The 13,670-nt window shown below is 47.0% G+C and overlaps 2 protein-coding genes across 4 annotated transcripts in view; one reads left to right on the top strand and one right to left on the bottom strand.

Annotated features, from left to right (window-relative positions):
* The first annotated feature begins 5,497 nt into the window (after positions 1-5,497).
* cyp3a65 (cytochrome P450, family 3, subfamily A, polypeptide 65) lies at positions 5,498-9,950 on the top strand. Its single transcript, XM_067403484.1, has 13 exons — positions 5,498-5,643; positions 5,904-5,997; positions 6,229-6,281; positions 6,531-6,630; positions 7,097-7,210; positions 7,441-7,529; positions 7,743-7,891; positions 8,063-8,193; positions 8,265-8,346; positions 8,429-8,589; positions 8,664-8,890; positions 9,329-9,491; positions 9,576-9,950. The coding sequence occupies exons 1-13, from the start codon at positions 5,573-5,575 to the stop codon at positions 9,681-9,683; spliced, it is 1,542 nt and encodes a 513-aa protein (XP_067259585.1). The 5' UTR covers positions 5,498-5,572; the 3' UTR covers positions 9,684-9,950.
* Positions 9,672-13,670, bottom strand: part of LOC137032019 (general transcription factor 3C polypeptide 1) — a 33,697-nt gene continuing 29,698 nt past the window's right edge. For 2 of the 3 annotated variants that reach the window (XM_067403481.1, XM_067403482.1), the window contains exons 33-37: positions 13,322-13,602; positions 12,789-13,191; positions 11,684-11,714; positions 11,403-11,598; positions 9,672-10,944 (exon numbers count right to left, since the gene is read on the bottom strand). In XM_067403481.1, the coding sequence (XP_067259582.1) occupies positions 10,714-10,944; positions 11,403-11,598; positions 11,684-11,714; positions 12,789-13,191; positions 13,322-13,602 (1,142 nt within the window). In that variant the 3' untranslated portion in view covers positions 9,672-10,713. The remainder of the gene's footprint in view (positions 10,945-11,402; positions 11,599-11,683; positions 11,715-12,788; positions 13,192-13,321; positions 13,603-13,670) is intronic. The other variant, XM_067403483.1, reaches the window with a different exon arrangement.

The following is a 13,670-nucleotide window of genomic DNA, read 5'->3' as shown; positions in this document are numbered from 1 at the left end:
TGACCTGGGGGATCAGTGCGATCGGAGGGAAAGCATAAAGGAGCGTGCTGGGCCATGTGTGGGCCAGAGCATCTACTTCCTTCGAGAAAAATGTTGGGCAATGAGAGTTGTCTTCTGAGGCGAAGAGGTCTACCTCTGCCTTCCCGAAGAACTCCCAGATCGTGAGGACCACTTGGGGGTAGAGCATCCACTCGTCGGAGGGGATGTTGCTCCGTGACAACATGTCCGCACCCAGATTGTTCCTGCCAGGAACATGAGTCGCTCTGAGCGACTGAAGCCTCGGAAGAGCCCATTCCAGCAGACGTTTCGCCAGAGCGCATAAGCGGCTGGACGAAAGACCGCCTTGGTGGTTCAGGTATGACACCACCGTCATACTGTCTGACCGAACTAGAACATGACGTCCCGTCAAGCAAGCCTGAAAGAACTGAAGGCTTTCATCACTGCTAGCATCTCTAGACAGTTGATGTGTAAATGGCTTTCCTCGTGGCTCCACGAGCCGAAGGCCGGTCTGCCCCTCGCACACAGCGCCCCAGCCCAAGTTGGAGGCGTCTGTTGAGAGCACCGTCCTCCGTGAGACCGCCTGTAAAGGGACTCCGCGTTGGAACCATACTGGATCCATCCAAGGTTTCAGGGCTAGAAGACAGGCCCGATTGACCTTGGAGACATAGGCGGCCGTGCCGCCATGCGCTGGGAGGAACCCGGAACTTCAACCAGTACTGAAGAGGCCGCATCCGAAGAAGGCCTAGCTGCAGCACCGGGGAGGCGGAAGCCATCAGCCCTAGCAGCCTCTGGAAAAACTTCAGAGGGAGATAGGCTTTGTTCGTGACAGATGCCGTGAGCTGCTGAATTGCCAGGGCGCGCTCTGGCGAGACTACTGCCGTCATACGGACCGAGTCGAAAACTGCTCCCAGAAACGAGATTCGTTGAGTGGGGCATAGCGAGCTCTTGGCTAAGTTGACCCTGAGACCCAGGCATTGTAGATGGCTGAGGAGCACGGATCTGTGGCGTTCCAGCTCGTCTCCGCGAACGGGCTAAGATGAGCCAGTCGTCGAGATAATTCAGAACCCGGATTCCCATCTGTCTCAGAGGGGAAAGCGCCGCGTCCATGCACTTGGTGAAAGTGCGGGGAGCCAGAGACAGCCCGAAGGGCAGGACCGTATATTGGTATGCCACCCCTTCGTATGCGAATCTCAAGAATCGTCTGTGACGGGGGGCTATCTGGATGTGAAAATACGCATCCTTCAGGTCCAGCGAGCAGAACCAGTCCTCGGGGCAAATGTGCGCGAGGATCTGCTTCAGCGTCAGCATTTTGAACTTCCGTCTCGTGAGGGAGTGATTCAAAAGCCTGAGGTCTAGGATGGGTCTGAGACCGCCATCCTTTTGGGGACCAGAAAGTAGCGGCTGTAAAAGCCTGTCTCGCTCTCTGACGGAGGAACCATTTCCACAGCTCCTTTTTCCAGCAACGACATGACTTCGGCCCGGAGGACATGAGCGTCGTCCGGATTGACCGATGTTTGAAGCACCCCGGCGAAGCGGGGGGCCGTCGTGCAAACTGGAGCGAGTAGCCCTGGTTTACGATCCCCATGACCCATTCTGACACATCGGGGATGGCCTGCCAGGCCTCGGCCCGAGTGGCTAGGGGTTGAATAATGTTGGGTGACAGACCGCCGTTGAGAGGGTCGTACACCGCGAGGGGTGGAAGAGGAAATTTGCTCTTTTTGTGATGAGGTAAAAATTTTTCCGCCGTGAAAACGGCGTTTGGAGTGGGCGCAACAGGTGTGGGCCCAGCTGTCACTTGAAGTATGTTTCCCACGCCCGGAAATAAACGAGGCGGAGGGGAAATTACCCGTGGGAGCTTTTGGGGTGGTCCGGTCGTAACGGGACGGTCCCCCATCCTCTTCCTGTCCGACGAATCAGGACGACTTCGGAGGCACCGGGTCCAGCACAATCCTGGGCCGGGGTCCCTGGCGCCTCGGGAAGGGAGGGCGCTTCGCAGGGCGCGAGCGCTGGAGAGTAGAGGTGGTCCGACAGGGCTTGGAAGGAAGGGCCCTCTTCGTCTTCCAACCCACAGCCGCGGGAGGACAGAGGTGAGCAGCCACCGCTTCATCTAGGGGTGGCAAGCGCTCGTATCCCTTCTCCTCGGCGCCGTCGACGGCGGTGAGGGCGGAGCGGTGCGTAGTGTGGAGGCGGGCAGAGTAAGGAGCGCGCCACGACTTCGTCAGCTCTTCGTGGACCTCAGGAAAGAAGGGCGCTGAACGCTGGCGAGGTGCTTGGCGGCGGCCTGGCAGAAACCATTCGTCCAGGCGGCTGCGAGACGGCTCCTCTGGAGGGGCCCACTCGAGGTCCAGCTCTTCAACGGCTCTAGACAGGATGCGGAAGAGCTCGGCATCCATGCCCTGGCCATGCTCGATGGGTTCCAAGGGAGGCGGTGGAGCGGGGTCTTCCGGCTCGCCAGCCCATCCTTCCGCTTCGGAAGCCGCAAGAGACATGGAGTCGTCTTGTTCGTCGTCTGTTCCCCCGAATGAGACGAGGTCACTCGCTTCTGCGGAGGGACGCTGCTCAGGGCGAGAGAACAGAACTGGAGAGAGTTCCCTGGGAGGAGAGGGCGAGGCACGCGGGGGCTGGGCCGGCGTGAGCTCGCTCAACTCCTGGCGCTGAGTCGCTCTACCCCGCTGTCTTTTCCTCGCCGGACCGCGGGAGGAAGGAGACGGGAGGGCGCGAGCGGCGAGATCGCCCTCAGTGAAGAAGGCGACCCGCGAGCGCAGGGAAGCGAGACTCGCGCACTCGCAGTGCGGGCATGAGTCTCCAGCGAGCGCGCCGTCTGCGTGGGGCTTGCCCAGGCAAGCGACACACTCGCTGTGTCCATCGTCGTCGTGCAGGGGGGCCCTGCAAGTACCACATGAGTGGCGGGGCATCGTGAGACGCCGCTGCCGTGAAAACGGCAATTGGGTGGCTCTTTTAGAGCGGCGAGGGCCGCGGAGCTCTTAAAGCGGTGAAAACCGCTGGAAATCGCTCTTTTAGAGCGGCGTTTAAGCCGCGGATGAAGCTCTCAGGCGGCGCGCCGGATGGCGGCAGGGGACGCACAGGAAGCGGCCGGAAGCGGGAAGCGGGAGGCGGCGGCTCGGCGACGGCGCTAGAAGCTGCAGTCCGCGAGGGCGCCGGCGCTTTCTTCCACCGGCGAGTCCAGGCGAGTCCGCTGCGGGAGCCTCTTCAGACGGCGGCGAGAGCAGAAGGCGGCGAGCTTCTTCGGCTTCAGGCGGAGATCAGCGAAGAGAAGTAGATGTCGTCGCTGAAGGAGAAAACACTGAAATCCTATGGCGAAACGCCTGCTTATATAGCCCTATACCCCGCCCATTTCGGCGGGAATATTCGCGCGCTTTGTCGCCATAGGCCGCGCAGCTATGCCGCGCCGCCATTGGTTCAACAACTTGTCTATGAGTGAACCAATGACGGTGCAGTTACACTGCGTTATTGAAAAAGGCTTCAGCAGCGGGGAAAAAGGGAGACCTTTCCCCATACGCAGTACGAGTGAAGTATCGAAAGGGAACCATGATTGTAATTAATGTAGACATGCTGATCTTATCGAGCTCCTCCTACACAGTAATCACAAGGCGATGATGTCATGTGTAAAGTACCATAACTTCAGCGACTGACTGACAGAAGCTGAAATATGATGATTTTCCAGGAAAGACGAGCCATAAAATAAGAGGCGGTCACCAGTATTATTAAAACACATGCTACCTTGAACTAATAAGACTCAACCAGCCTGAAAACACGCTGAATATGACACATGCACATGGCAAACATCAGGTTAAAGAGTTGAAATAAACATTTTATCCTAGTAGGACTTCCTCAGATTCACACTGACTGAACACACATCTGGATCTAGAACCAAACAGAAGAATCACCAACTTCAGCTCTACAGAACACTGATCAGATTTTGCTCTGCTTGCTTTAGTTTCATTTAGCTATCTGAGACTAAAGAGAAAGAGTCATGCAGACGTGACACATCTGAGAAACATTTGCTCTTCATTCATTGCCCATGAGCAAAACATTATTCCAGGAGATCATGTGATTTCTCTTTTTTTCTGGGATTTATTCAGCTGCTCTGAGAAGCGAAAACAACAATCAGAACCTGTGATATCTGAGCGAAGAAACACAATAATAATAAATTACTTATTTATTTATTATAAATAATATTTAAGTAGGCGAGTATATAATTCAGCAGCAAAAAATATTCTAGCCTAAAAACTTTGCACGGTAATTTTATAAATCCAAATGTTAATAAAAAATTTAAATTACTATTTGTATTATGAAATTAGATTCATATGTGAATAATTATATGTATTAATGTAACATTAAAAGGCGCTTATTTTAAATGTATTGTGCAGCTCATTAATGGGGCAACAAGCTATAGATACGACAGAACAAAATAGGCTATTAATAATCTTTCAGTGTGCAAAACCATGATTATATGAAACGCTTCAAAACAACAGCAAAAAAACAAACAAACAAACAAACAAAAAAAAAACCCGCTAATGCGGTTCCCGGGTGCAGAATGATGCGCTTGAAGCAATATCGAGTCAGAGCGCGCAGTTGTGCTGCGCATTGAAAAGTTCGCGGTACAAAGAGAATCCCTGTGTACATCTGACTGTATCTAACAGTTTATTAATCAAATGTTTCTTTCATTTTTAAATTCCAGTTATTGTGCGTGTGACACGAATTCATAGTCCTTGTGTTGTGCGATCTAACAGACATCCTGTAGCCAGAATGATGACATCGTTCAGAAACAGCAATAAACTCCAGCAAGATAGTCATTTTATGCAAATCCACAGCTCTTTATCTACATCTCAAGTATTATAATGGGAATATATCATATTGGAGAGTTTTACCGTGCTGACTGTCGTTACCGAACGCGACGCGTTGTTTAAATGCTGAATGATTGACAGCTGTAGCGGAGGGAAGGAGTTTCTGACCGTGAACTTATCGATGTACATATTCTTCTGTCCCTCACATGAAGCTATGGAATGGCTTTGAATATAGTGCACGAAAACTTAATTGGTGCTAGTCTATTTATTTTGCTCTATGTCTCCCACTTTGCCATATAAAAGAGCGCAATTAACGGTGTGTGTGTGTGTGTGTGTGTGAGTGTGTGTGTGTGTAACCATAGCGACAAAACGACCAACTTTCGGAACCTGCACTTAAGCCTATAATTTCGTTTTAAAAATTTAATTATGCATTTAAAAGTTGAATGGATTAATTTGGAGACTCTGAAATCGGCAGAGATACATAGGCAGGCAATGCACAACAAAATCTGACATTGGGAAACAGTGAGGGGGACAAAACTTAGATTTTGAAGTGTGTATAATGGCTCGTCTGGCGCTTGGAGGGCTGTTTGATGAATAGTCTGGTCAGAGGTGAGCTGTGGGTGTGTTTGTCAGTGTGCGCAGAGGTTGAACAACCTCTGGCTCTTCGTGTTTGCGTGCTCTGCATTGGTTAATGTGTAATCCAGAGCTGAATAAAGCTCCTGCTCCTCAGTGTTTGTAGTCTGAGCGTCCTGGGATCAGGAACCATGAGCTACGGTCTGTTCTTCTCAGCGGAAACATGGGCTCTGCTCATGCTGTTTGTGGCGCTTCTGGTTATGTAAGTGACTCACTCTACTAAACTCAATCATTAGTTCTGAATAAAAATGATTCGATAAGCAACTCATTTGACTCATATGAAGAGACGCAGGGCCATTTCATTACCAAGAAAAGTTTCTAATTTAAAATTTAAAAAACTAGATGTTTTCAACGTTTAACGAACATCAGAAATAACATTATCATAACTTAATGGGAAAAACTTCTCAGAACATATTTTTCTTAGCTGGGATGGTTTTGTTCAAATGGTTTTGTCACTTCCAGATATGGATACTGGCCTCTCAGTCACTTCAAGAAGTTGGGAATAGCGGGTCCCAAGCCCCTTCCTTTCTTCGGAACGATGCTGAGATATAAAGAGGTGAGTTTATTAGAAAGCAAATACAGCATGAGTCTGATACTGTGTTTAACTGACCGTTGGTCACATCTGGATCTTGATGATCTACTGGTTCTCGGCCAGAGAAGCCATCAAACACACAGATGACACTGCAGGAACGCAAAAGATTTGAGAGCGAAGTTCCTCTCTCAGTGTTTTTGTTTTGACTCTTCTGAACGTGTCTAAATGTGAACTTCTCTGTCGCTGTGCTTTCAGGGCTTTCATAATTTCGATATGGATTGTTTCAAGAAGTATGGACGAGTCTGGGGGTGAGTGAGACTTCACTGGTAAATCTCAATGAATCGTCTGAAAGAATCATTTCAGAACATCTGAAACAGAAATGACTCAGTTTAAGATGAGAAGACAAACATGTTTGGAGGTTCAACATTATGAGATCAGTAAGATCTGTAACGAAGAGCCGAGGATGACGGTCATAATGATAATGAAAGTGAATAAATTGTACAGTTATGATTCTTCTGAATGTATTTTTTTTTCTGAATTGTTTGCGTTTCTCACAGTATCTATGATGCGAGACAGCCTGTTCTGTGCATCATGGATCAATCCATCATCAAAACCGTCCTGATTAAAGAATGCTACTCTCTCTTCACCAACAGAAGGGTAAAATCACCATCCTCATTCTGAAATGAAATACTTTTGAAATACTACGGAGCCCTTAAAGGGCATGGTGTTGATAAAAAAAAGAGATTGGAGGAAAAATGATATCTCAATGCTTTTGCATTCCCTCAAAAACGTACTGAAAATAATATGAGGGAAAAAGGGGGGGAAAAGTTTTACATGCAAACACAAAGTTTCTCAGGGAAACACAAACGTTATGCAAGCAAAAGTACAGTTTCTTGGGGGAACCCAAAAGATTTGTGAGTGTAGGCAAAATTTCTCAGCGGAAAACGATACTTTTACAAGAGAACACAAAGTTTCTTGCGGAACGCAAAAGTGAGCGAATATTCTATCGTTTTAAATATAATTTTTCCTCCCATCTTTTATCTCTGTAAAAAACGGGTCAGAGTCTGTGCTTGTGTTGTCATTTTATCTTCACTGCGTCCACTTTGGTCCTCTGATCTGGCAGAACTTCCGTCTGAACGGGCCGCTGTACGACGCCGTGTCCATCGTTGAAGACGACGACTGGAGGAGAATCCGCAGCGTCCTCTCGCCCTCCTTCACCAGCGGGAGGTTAAAGGAGGTCCGTGAGTCTATCTGGATCATTCTCACGCTAACAAGTGTTACAGCAGAAGTTATCACAACACTTATCTGAAGCGTTATTTAAAGGCTGTACAAACAAACAAACTCAGTTTGAGATGAATGACTGAACTGAACTACAGGATCATTCATGAGGAGAATGTGTGTGTTTGATTCCCTTCATAATAAATATACCTGTGAGTGATGAAGATGTACTGCTGTTTCTCACTCTAGATGTTTGGCATCATGAAGACACACTCTCAAATTCTAGTTCAGAATCTGGGGAAGTCAGCAACACGAGGAGAAAGCGTGGATATTAAAGAGTAAGACACATATTGCATGATATCACAAACAGCTTCTTGTTATCTGAAGAGATAAGAATGGAGTTGCAATAATATCACTATAATTACCTGAGCAAAGGTGCTCAATTTCCTGACCAATCACCTTTAATAACCTCCTGAACAGAGAAAACATTCATTAAATATAGAGTATATAGACTGTATGTTTATCAGATAACAATGCCTGCATGTGTTCAGGTTCTTCGGCGCGTACAGTATGGATGTGGTGACCAGCACGGCGTTCAGCGTGGACATCGACTCTCTCAACAACCCCAAAGATCCATTTGTGACCAACATTAAGAAGATGCTGAAGTTTGACTTCCTGAACCCTGTGTTCCTGATCAGTGGTAAGGACTCAACTAGTCCTGTCAAACACACTTCAGAAGCTAATGTAGAAAAGCAAAGATAACTTTGAATAAACATTTCATTAGAGAACGATTGTTCATAACTTTGAGAGAACCTTGGCAGAACGTTCTGAGAACATTCCCTGTTAAGACCTTTTACAATTTCTTCTGTAGCTTTATTTCCTTTCATCGTCCCCGTCATGGAAAAAATGGATTTTGCCTTTTTCCCAACATCTGTGACCGATTTCTTCTACGCTGCATTACAGAAGATCAAGTCTGAAAGAGTGGCCAAGGACCACAAGAAGGTACAACAAACACTAAACACGAACAACTACATAGTGACGATGTCTTAAACCACTGTTCTCAATTCCTGCAGAAGAGAGTTGACTTCCTGCAGCTGATGGTCGATTCTCAGACGGCAGGGAAAACTCAGGAGGGCATGGATCACACAGAGAAAGGTGAAGTATCTCAGATGGTTAACCATGAAAATAGCTTTCTACCAAGTTTGAAGACACATGCCTTAAACTGTGTACCGTGCAGGTCTGAGCGACCACGAGATCTTATCGCAGGCCATGATCTTCATCTTCGCCGGTTACGAGACCAGCAGCAGCACTCTGATGTTCTTCTTCTACAATCTCGCAACCAACCCAGAGACCATGAAGAAACTGCAGGAGGAGATCGACGAGACCTTTCCTGATAAGGTAGAACCCATTGAAATACTCGTTGGGATCAGTGTGAGGAGTTGGAGACTTTAACCAGTGATTGTGTGTCGAAGGCCCCGGTGGACTACGAAGCCGTCATGAACATGGACTATCTGGACGCCGCGCTGAGCGAGTCCCTCCGGCTGTACCCCGTTGCAGCTCGACTCGAGCGGGTCTGCAAGAAAACGGTGGACATCAACGGCCTCATCATCCCTAAAGACATGGTCGTCATGATCCCAACCTTCGCCCTCCACAGAGACCCGGATTACTGGAGCGAACCAGAGAGCTTCAAACCGGAGAGGTCAGGACGGGTTTCTCCTGTTTCACTCATCATGATTAGTTCACTTTCAAATTACAATTTCCTGATAATTTACTCTCCTCCATGTCATCAAAGATGTTCATGTCCTTCTTTCTTCGGTGGAAAAGAAATTAAGGTTTTTGAGGAAAACATTCCAGGATGTTTCTCCATATAGTGGACTTCACTGGGGTTCAACGGGTTGAAGGTCCAAATGTCAGTTTCAGTGCAGCTTCAAAGAGCTCTACATGATCCCAGACGAGGAATAAGAGTCTCATCTAGAGAAACCATCGCTCATTTTCTAAAAAATAAAACTGTATATGCTTGGGTTTTGTGTTAAGAGAACAGCATTACACACAGATGAAACGTGTGAGTCGCTTCTTTAGAGTAACTGTCTGTTTAAATACTTCAAGCCAACATGACCTTTTCCTGCCTTATGAACAGGTTCACTAAAGGAAACAAGGAGTCGATTGACCCCTACATGTACATGCCCTTCGGCCTCGGCCCCAGGAACTGCATCGGGATGCGATTTGCTCAGGTGACCATGAAGCTGGCCATCGTGGAGATCCTGCAGAGGTTCGACGTCTCCGTGTGCGAGGAGACACAGGTGAGACGGATTGGTCTCTGGTAGCAGGAGGACGCGTGTTCATTCGTTGGTTCGCTCACACTGACCTTCTCTTGCTCTTCACAGGTTCCTCTGGAGCTCGGCCTCAATGGTCTACTGGCTCCCAAAGACCCCATCAAGCTCAAACTCAAGCCTCGGACAGCGCCAGACGTTTGTAACAACAACAAATCGTAACGCAGCTCATCCGCTGCACGCTTCTCTTTCAGTCCGAGGAGAAGGTTTGATCGGTCTTTTAAAATAAAAGGGTAGACGTAGTCTCTAGTCTTCAGTGAAGAGGAAGATTCGACTCTGAGCTTTCAAACTCGGATTTATAGCAACTTTACTTTAGTAGAGAGCGGGAACGCTGATGCCATGAGATTCATGTACTTTGTGATGATTGAGAGAACAGAAGAAATGAGATTAACCTGTTAAGAAATGATATGGAAATGAGAATAAAGTTTATCAAAGACATTAAAGTCTGCAGAAATGTGTGTGTGTGTGATGTCCATCAAACACACTTCATTATGTAACACAACCTTACATTATGGCTTAAAAGGACAGTTCGACTAAAAGTAAAGTCAATATTTACTCACCTTGCTGTTGTTCCAATGCCGTATGACCTTATTTTTTTGCAGACCATAAAAAAAGAGAATTAAAGGGATCGTGACAAATCAAATTTGCCTTGATCTTAAAACACCCTCATTATAAACAAAGCATTTATTTAATCAAGCTCCAGAAATGGCTTGTTTTGATATTGCAGGATCTGTGATGGTGAAATAATGCATTTGATTTGTGGTTTGTTTTCACGCATATGCTCAACTACTGTACAACACGGTACAAGTGAAGCCCATCTTTGATACATAAGAAAAAACATGCTTTTGTAAATCATAATTTTGAGAAATTTTGAGAAAATTCAACATTATGACTTTCAGTTAGCCATCAGAGATGTTTTGATATGGAGATAAAGGTTAGAATCACGATTTCTGTAGTTTTACTGAGTGTATTTAATAGCATATTATATTATATTAGCTTTTGCACAGTATATTTGATTGCTTGACGTTTAGACCCAGAAACAGTGACGTCACACTGATAAGGGTTCACTGCCATTATATGGCTCAGAAAAAACTGAATGGAAAATAGGCATGTTATGAAAAAGGCCTTTATTTTGTGCAACAGAAGCAGGTCATATTAAAAAATAATTAACAAGTGAACGGAAACACTTTGCTCAGGCGCGGAGACACAGCTGAACCCATCTGTTCCAGTTGAGCTCGTGAGGAAAGACTCGCGCCAGCCTCAGCACACAGTCCGCCGTGGGCTCGTAGAACGCCGTCCCCGCGTCCCTCACGCTGACCTCGGCCTGACCTTTGACCTGCGGCACCCTGGGCTTGGAGAAGAGTGAGGGTTTGTGCTTCTGGATGACATAGCGCTTCCTCACGCAGCCGAGATCGATCAGGACCTGACGACACACACACATCTATCAGAATCAAGACAATACTGTGAATCACTGAATCAATTCACTAAACAGAGTTTGAACTCACAGAAATGAATCAAACTCATGTTTGTGCCTGTGTTGGGTTCTGGTCATTTTAACCCTGGAGGATTTTCTTCTTCCAGGAAACGCTTGTTAACAATCAAACTGGACTAAAATGTGCTGATTTTTCCACACAGGGCAGAACAACTTATGTTAACACTTTACTTTATTAGTCCTCATGTATTATAAAGGTATTCATAATGTAAGTTTTAAAATAATTGTAACCAAAGTTAAAATGCATTATAATATCTGCAGAGTCTGACATCAGTTTGTCACGTGTTCTCCTGCATTAAAGGGGAGTAAAGCGCTATATAAACGACGGTGACGTGACTCAGTGTCCAGACGAACACCACACTGAGCTCGCGCTCGGGACAGACGCTCACCTGCAGCAGGTCCAGGATGACGACGGGCTGCAGCACCTGACTGTAGTGCTGCAGCAGCTCCGACTCGCGCAGAGCCGGACTCGTCATGATGTGCAGCAGCAGCGACTCCAGCATGCCTTTACACACCGGACGATTCAGAGAGCCGTCCACCACACGCCACGGCCGGCTGACGAACCGCACCGGCTCCCGGACGCCGCTGTCGGAGAGAGACAATCAACAGGCATTACTGCAGCTCAGATCAGACTGACGACTGTCATGTGAGAGTCATGTGATTCACTCACTGTTCCTCCTGATCAGCTCCTTCAGCTCCATCTGAAACCACAAATGGAAACATCAACACACAAACACACAACAACAAACTAGACGTGTGCCGATATTCGGTAATGCGATATATCACCATAATGAATATGCAGGATATTGTAATCGTGGGCACTTTAAAATACCGTAAATAATAATTTATTACCAATTATTAACATTTTTACAATGCATTTAAGAATACTTTCCCCATCAACCGTATAAAATGCACAACACCGCTGTATTCACACACTCAGATGTAAACGAGCCCAATGTGCACGAGAAGCACATGGCTGAACGAGTGACGGAGACGCGCTGAATGAAAGTTCACTCTCTGACAGCAGAGGGCGCTGATGGAACAGCAGAAATGCAGCGGTTACCCCGGAAACCCCACAAACAAAGCAGCTGCTAGTGAAGTTTCAAGCCATTTTTGGAGCTTGATTCAATAAATGCTTTGTTTATAATAAGAAAGGTGTTTTAATCTCAGTGTTGTTCATCACAGCACCAAATACTTCATACTTAAAGACTTAATAGGCTACTTATTTTCAAACTTAAACATTTTTATATTTTATCTGCCCTAATGATTAGAAATGTTCTGATCATTTGTTATTGTTCAGTAAAACTTTGACACGTACGGCTTCATTAGTTAACATGTTATTACCAAACTGACAATCATACTTATAAAGCATTAATTATTCTTAGTTAATGTTAATTTCTTAGTTACTGTTTAATAACATTACTAAATCAAAAGAACTTATTTAATGGACTTGAGATCAAACTAACAAATGTAGCTGTTGCTCAATCTGAGTTAATGCATTAAATAATGAGACCTTACTGTAAAGTGTTTCCTGTTGTTCTTTATAGCCTAATTCTAATTCTAATTCTAATATTGTATTTAAACATTCAGAGTTATTTTGTCATTACAAAAAGAGTTCTTAAACCCGTTATACTGACAACACTTTTTTTTGCAACTTATGTGTTAATACCGTATACCGTGAGAAAAGCTTCAGCGATTAATCGCAACATGAAAAACTGATACGTCACATGCCTACAACAAACCAAAGTCAAACTCTTCAGAGTCCAAACACACACCTTTGATCGGAGAAGGGGCGGGGTCTTTATTAAGCTCCGCCCCTTCGATGTCTGTCATACACTGTTCTGCGTTCCCGCCAACTTCACGAACCGCCTCCTGATGTGCAGGAGACTGATCTGAAGCTGTGTCCGTGGAGACAGGTTCCATGGCAACGGTCTGATTGACAGCTGTGCTTGTGGAGACTCCTTCCATGGCAACAATCTCCTGGGAATCAGATTCCACGGCTCGTCTCTTGGTGGGTGGGGGTGTGTCGTGGGCGGAGTCATGGTCATAGGCGGGGCCTCCCTTCATCTGCACACTATCACATGCGCTCTCCAATAGCCAATGAGACGCAGCCTCCGCACACACCAGTCTCTGAGAGAGAGCGCCCACCTCCACCAGCTGCTCTCCATCCACCAGATCCTACACACACACACACACACACACACACACACACACACACACACACACACACACACACACACACACACACACTCTCAACACAAGTCAACCTGCAGTGAACTCTCGCACACATCACTCGTCTCTCTCTCACCTGTATGTACTGCTGCAGCGTTCGGCTCCGCCCGTCCTCCGGCCGCTCCAGGTGTATGAAGCGCTCGCACAGGTCCTGTCTGTCAATGCCAAACTCCGCCCCCTCCTGCACGGCGTCTCTGATCTCCGTCGCCGCCTGGACGTCCTGCGCTCCATATCCCGACGCGCTCACGCACCGCTCCAGGAAGGCCTGCGGCTCGACGGCTGCCGAACGGAACACTCGCGTGAAGGACAGCGGGAGAGACGGAGGAGCGGACGGACACAGAGCCGAGGCGGCGTCAGCTGCAGGAGAGACAGACGTGAATGAGAAACACGTGACGGATCGTGACCGTGTGTGTGTGTGTGTGTGT

This window comes from Chanodichthys erythropterus, chromosome 12 (genome assembly GCF_024489055.1).
Source record: "Chanodichthys erythropterus isolate Z2021 chromosome 12, ASM2448905v1, whole genome shotgun sequence".
Taxonomy (NCBI): domain Eukaryota; kingdom Metazoa; phylum Chordata; class Actinopteri; order Cypriniformes; family Xenocyprididae; genus Chanodichthys; species Chanodichthys erythropterus.
This window is presented reverse-complemented; position numbering and strand designations above follow the sequence as displayed.